This window comes from Vitis vinifera, chromosome 4, assembly GCF_030704535.1.
Source record: "Vitis vinifera cultivar Pinot Noir 40024 chromosome 4, ASM3070453v1".
Classification (NCBI taxonomy): Eukaryota; Viridiplantae; Streptophyta; class Magnoliopsida; order Vitales; family Vitaceae; genus Vitis; species Vitis vinifera.
Genome location: NC_081808.1, coordinates 505,598 through 512,026, shown reverse-complemented (window position 1 = coordinate 512,026; position 6,429 = coordinate 505,598). Strand labels below are relative to the sequence as shown.

The 6,429-nt window shown below is 35.6% G+C and overlaps 1 protein-coding gene across 1 annotated transcript; it reads right to left on the bottom strand.

Moving 5' to 3' along the window:
* Positions 1 to 637: 637 nt before the first annotated feature.
* LOC100249085 (glutamyl-tRNA(Gln) amidotransferase subunit C, chloroplastic/mitochondrial-like) lies at positions 638 to 5,905 on the bottom strand. Its single transcript, NM_001397739.1, has 6 exons — positions 5,644 to 5,905; positions 5,464 to 5,504; positions 5,298 to 5,353; positions 1,841 to 1,892; positions 1,643 to 1,730; positions 638 to 1,034 (listed from the first exon to the last, which is right to left on the bottom strand). Exons 1-5 carry the CDS (start codon positions 5,830 to 5,832, stop codon positions 1,655 to 1,657), a joined length of 414 nt encoding a protein of 137 aa, NP_001384668.1. The 5' UTR covers positions 5,833 to 5,905; the 3' UTR covers positions 638 to 1,034; positions 1,643 to 1,654.
* Between the last annotated feature and the right edge of the window lie 524 nt (positions 5,906 to 6,429).

Here is a 6,429-nt window from a genome sequence, read left to right as displayed (position 1 = left end):
ATAGCACAGAGTACCATTAAACACTACTATTGAAATCATCTCAAATTTGTTCTTGAACAATTTATTTTCTGCGTTAATTTTAAAAATCAGTTTTGTTGTTATTCTGAGACGTTTGCCACTCTTATTAAAAAATCGGTTGTACGGGTCACAGGTTTTTAAAAGTATTTTCAAGAAAAATTCTAAAAAAAAACTATTTTTGATAACAAAAAAATTATTTTTTAAATTTTAAAATTATTCTGTTTTAAAGAATAAAAAACTGTTCTCACAATTTGTTGTTTTTTAAAATTAAAATATTATTTTATGCTCTGAAGAACAGTGTCCAAATGCTCTGAAACACTGTTTTGCTAAACATTGGCAAAATATTCCCTTATTTCTATGTTATTTTTACAATAAAAATTCTATGAAAAGGCACAATGAAACTCTTTTCCCAATGTTTAAAGAAAATAATTGAGATGGGCGGAAACACTGACAGTCTCCCAGTCATACAATACAGGATCCAACACATCCTGTATTTTTAAATTAAAAAAACATTCTGTTTTAAAGAATAAAAAACTATTCTCACGATTTGTTGTTTTTTGAATTAAAATATTATTTTAGAACAGTGTCCAAATGCTCTGAAACACTGCTTTGCTAAACATTGGCAAAATATTCCCTTATTTCTTATGTTATTTTTACAATGAAAAGGCACAATGAAACTCTTTTCCCAATGTTTAAAGAAAATAATTGAGGTGGGCGGAAACACTGAGAGTCTCCCAGTCATACAATACAGGATCCAACACATCCACTGTACAACACTGAACCAACAGTCACCATTTCAATCCCTCTGATCAGAAAGCTATCACAAGTGAAAAACTACCTACATTTATCTTCTGGGTAAATAAACCTTTCAGAGTTATCAATGAGTGTCAAGCCAACATCACAGGCGCTTACAGTAATAACTTCACTCCTACAAGATGATCCTCACCTCAAAAGAATAAGTTTTCCATCTCTTTCAGATGATAAATCTTTCTGCCCAGCACATAAACTCCTTCAAGCTGCATAGAATAGAATCGAGTTAAAACAGAATGGCAATGATGGTCAAACTCTAAAATTTTGGTAACCAGCTAATGTCCAGGCCTGTACTAGTGATGGAATCATTAAGCAAAAATGTGGACAGCTTCACATAAGGAAAAACCAATGAAGATAATTCGTTTTGGGTTAAAGCAATGCAGTCTTGACATATCCTCAATATCACATTTACTGTTAAGCATGATTGCCACCTCCATGAAAATATATTGATTTGAAAAACTCATTTCCCATATTAAAACATGTTGATTCATGAAACCCTAATAACAACCTCTATACTTTCCCCTCATTTCGCATGTTATTGAAAACCCAATGGGCTACTTTCAGTTGCCACATAAAAACCCTTGATTTCCATGAGGTTTCTAGTTCACATCTTTGAGAGAAAAGTTTACATATAAATGTAGTTGTTGCCAAATAGTAATCATATTGAATAAACGACAAACTAATGATTAGTGATGATTTCTTCAATCGGGAAATTACCACATTTTAGGTGCACACAAACTGGTGAAAAAATATAAAAATAGAATGATCAAAATTTCACTCACAGTAGGAGCCCAAGAGAGATGAACCAAGTTACCTAAACCGTGTGTTAGTCCTTGTTTAAGACCTTGGGAACTTTGAGATATGGCTCCTCATAGCTTGGGATAGCAGCTATTATTGCCTCCCTATTGACGAAGAAAGTTGAACTTAGGTCAACTGAATATAGCATTATTCAAGAAATTTTCGAGCTGCACGTACAACAATTCAGAAAAGAAGAGACAAGAAGCCTTCCTACCTATTCTCAAATGTTTCAGGAGAATCATCACGCAAATTGTCACCTTCAGTATCTGAAAATGTCATAGAGAATGTTGGGAAGCAGTCATCAAAACCATATATCAAGCAACCTTTGATAAGGAAAATATCAGTACTAAACTAGCACATGTTAAATAATTATTTTAAATATAGAAACATATTTTATTCTGTAACCACCTAGAGACAGTTGATTGATGTGTTAGATATGATGACTCACTGAGTTGACCAAGAAATATGACCATGAAATAAGCACTGAGGTGTCTATTGCAGAGCAATACAGAATAAGGTTGAGGGTCACTGCCCTCCACTTTAGATGTAATGACACCATTTTTCCTACTCCTTACCAGCAATATTTCAAGAAACCAGCTCAAGGTAGGGGCTGAGAAACCAGGAATAGTTATCTTTTAATAAAATTTCAGCTTCAAATGGGGAATTTTTTTTTTTTTTTTTCCTCCCATGTGATTTGAAGGTTAGCACTTCTAGCAAACCAAAGCTAGGGTTTTCAGGTATAGCTGAATAGTTTCAGGGCTAATTGTTTAACAACTCATGAATTTTATGTTAGAATTGCTCTCCAAAATAGCAATGGTACAAAAAATCATTCACAATATTGTTGAGTATATGCAGCTTCTCTTTCTCCTTGTTGGGAAGTGGAAATTCAGAAGCTTGGATGCCCCCTTTTCAGTAGAGGAAGTCTTGTCTGCTCTTTCCAGTTTGTGTGGGGGCAAAGCTCCAGGACAGCATGCATTTACTTTGGCCTTTTGGCAGCATTGCTGGGATCGTTTGGGTTTCTTTGGAGAATTCTATGAGCAATGCTCTTTTGAAAGAAGTCTAAATGCTACATTTATTGTAATTCCTAAGAAACAGGATGCAAAGGACTTGAAAACTTTTAGACTCAAGCTTGGTTGTAGGTCTATATAAGTTCCTAGAACAGGAGCTGGCCAATAGAATTAAGAAAGTTGTGGGAAAAGTTGTTGTCACTCTCAATATGCCTTTGTATATGATAGGCAGATCTTGAATGTGGTTCTCATTGCACATGAGACCATAGATTCAAGAATGAAGAGCTCTACTAGTGGTATTCTTTATAAATTTGACATTGAGAAGGCCAATAACTATGGTCATTGGGGTTTCATTCTTGCTATTATGGAAAATATGGGTTTTGGCCAGAAGTGGATAAGCTGGATAAAATGGTACATTTCCTCAACTAGATTCTTAGTTCTATTAAGTGAGACTCTTGTTGGATTCTTTGAGAGCTTAAGGGGCTTGAGCCAAGGGGATTCTCTCTCTCCCTATTTATTCATCTTCCCTATGGAGGCTCTTAGTTGTTTTTCGAAGAAGGCAAGAGATGGGGGTTTTGTCTCAGGATTCAAGGTGGGAGGGAGAGGCCAAGAGGGGGAAGAGGTGTCTCATCTCCTCTTTGCTGATGATACTCTCATATTCTGTGATGCTAGCCAAGAACAACTAGCATATCTAAGCGAGACTTTCATGTGGTTTGAGGCACTTTCTTAGGTAAAAATAAATTTTGAGAAGAGTTAGTTAATCTCAATTAGGGTGTAGCTAATGTGGAGGAACTGGCTTCTATGTTAGGTTGTCAGGTGGGGGAGATCCCCACTGCATACTTGGGTCACCCTTTGGATGCCTTCTATAAATTGTCATCAATGTGAGAAGTGGTGGAAAAGAGGATTCAAAAAAGGATAGCATTATGGAAGAGACAATATCTTTCAAAAAGGGGGGAGACCCACTATAGTTAAAGGTACTTTGTCCGGTCTGCGAATATACTTCATTCCTAGTTCATCATTCCAAGAACAGTGAATTTAAGGCTTGAAAATATTCAAAGAAACTTTCTGTTGCAGGGGTGGGAGCTCTAGAGAAAAGATTTCACCCAGTAAATTGGTCAATTGTTTGCACAAATAAGAAAAATGGAAGGCCTTGGTATCAAGAGTTTGTTTGTTTCAACACAATCTTACTTGGCAAGTAGAGTTGGAGATTCCCCTTAGAGGGGGAGGCTGTGGAAATAAGGCATAGTAGGAAAGTTTAGGAAAGAAGAAAGGGACTCCTAATCTTGCAATGTGAGGGATAATTATGGAGTGAGGCTATGGAAGACAATCAAAAGAGGACAGGATGTTGTTAAAAGTAGGTCTAATCATTGTGGGAGATCAAAGATCAAAGGAGGGTAAAGTTTTGAGTGATTTTTTTCTCCTCTTTGTTTGCTATAAATATCTCAAAGGAGTCTTAGGTGGCAGATTTGTGGGAGTAGTCAAGCGAACAGAGATGTTGCAGCCCCTATTTTATAAGACAACTTTATGACGGAAGCTAAAAAATTAGGAGGAATTTCTTTTAAGATTGCATCAAAAACCAGTAAGTGTGGACAGTAAGGATAGGTTGGTCTGGCTAGAAACAATGTGTATAAATTCTAAGTTGAATCCCTTAATTTTTTATTTTTTTTTTGTCAGGGAGATTTGAACATTCTCCAAAGGCCATTGTTTGAAATGTTTGGGCACCAATGAAAGTGAGATTCATTGCATGGGAAGCAACTTGCGGTAAGATCCTTACCAGTAATTAGTTAAAAAAGGGGGTTGGACTCAGTGAATAGATTTTTTTTTTGTGAAAAGATGAAGAAGCATCAGTACCCTACCTCCTGTTTTAATGCACCAACACAAGAATTCAGTGGCAGCCAGTTTTTGGGTTGGTTTAAATGATGTCGTCTTCAATTATGAGGACCCCCTTAAGTTGGCATAGATCCTTTGTTAGGAAGAAGAGAAAGAAATTATGGAAGACTAAACCTCTTTGCTTATGTTGAACTGCTTGGAAGGAGAGAAAGCATAGGTCTTTTGAAGATGTGGAACAAATGGATAAACCATTTTGTATATCTTTTAGGAGTAAGGGTGGGCTTAAATGAGGTGACAATGTCTATGGTAGACTTGGTTGATTGGTTGGGTTCTTTGTATACCTTTCTCTCTCTTTTTTTTTTCTTTTGCTTTTTGCTTCCTTGCTCATGAGCCATATACTCTGGTGTGCCCCTTTTATAGGTGGTGTTAATATATATTTTACTTGCTTATAAAAAAAATTAAAAGGCAAACCCCTAATGCTTCATCTCATGAAGCATACGCAAATGAATCAAATTCCCTTATTTCATTTTTCACACTATCCTGGAGACCTTGAGGCAAAGGATAAAAGAGTAGGGACAATAAAATTACAAGTTTGATCCCATTAAAATCTTCTTCCACAGTTTCCCAAATTTCCTCACTAATTTTTGCCCTTTGACCCATAATGAATAAATTACCCACCCAATTTCTATCTCATTTTCTTTTCTTTCCTATTTTCCTTTGCAACCAAACAAACCATTTTGATTTTCCATCCAATTTCATATAGCAAGGTAAAACAAAACCAACAGATGACAAATTTATCAACTAAAACGAATTCTTATAATAGTCCTGAAGAACCTGCTCTGATTGACGGCTCAATACTCTGAAGATCAACAGCTTGAAGTTGCCCAAACCTGTAATCACAAATAACCAACCATTATCATCAAAATCAAATCATGAAATATAGAGATACATATTTAAAAAAAGAAAAAAGAATGTGAATGTGTCACTAAGAAGAAAATACCAGTCTATCACTTGTCGAATTTTCGGAGCAAATTCCTCAACCTACAAACAAACAAATAACCAAAATTTCAGCAAAAGCCAAGGAAAAAAAAAAGCTAAAGAATTGAAAATTTCTCCTTTTTTTTTTTTTTTGGGTTTTGAGAAACAAGAAAAGCACTTCCAAAACTAAAACCTTGGGTACCTCGTGTGGGGTGAGAGAGATGCGAGCAGTTTCAGCCAGACGAGGCAGGTCCGGAGGGAGAAGAGCGGATCGGGTTGAAAAGCTTCGGGTTGAATTTCGAATAAGCGCTTTGGAAAAAGTGCTTTTGGAAGTGAAGAGAAGAGTCTCTGCCGTTGTTGCTTTTAGCAGAAGCAGAGCTCTGCTTCCCATTTTCTGAGACTTTGAGTGGTGAGGTTTCAATGGATGGAGGGATGATTTTGTTGGTTCCAGTCTTCCAGATAGGCGCCTCAATTTGGGCCACCTGCCCGGGCCAAGTCTAAAATTCTGGCTTCAAAAGCAAATCCGGCCCTAGCCGTTTTCCCCAATCAAAGCCCTGAAGCCCGGGCCAATTCTTGTACCGGGCTTTGATTAATTTTTCAAATGTTAAATGTTAATTATAAATTTTATAATTAAAATGTCAGAAAAACCATAAGATAAACTAAGAAATTTAATTATAATATAAATTAGAAGTCTAAAAATTTAAAATGGAGGGGATTGATGTGGGCTTAAATATGGTTTTTTTGGACTAAGAGTCCATGCTAATGTTTTTAAAAAACACTTTTAGCTTAAAAAATATTTATAAAAAAAATCAAGTATTGAACAAGATTTAGAAAACACTTTTAAAATTTTGAAAAATCATTTATAGGATAAGTTATTTTTCTTAGAAACACTTTATAAGTAGAAATATACCAAACACACTCTAAACATACATGCTGCCCAAAAAAACAAATCATATCTTTATCTTTTCTTATTTCTATTTTCTTTCCC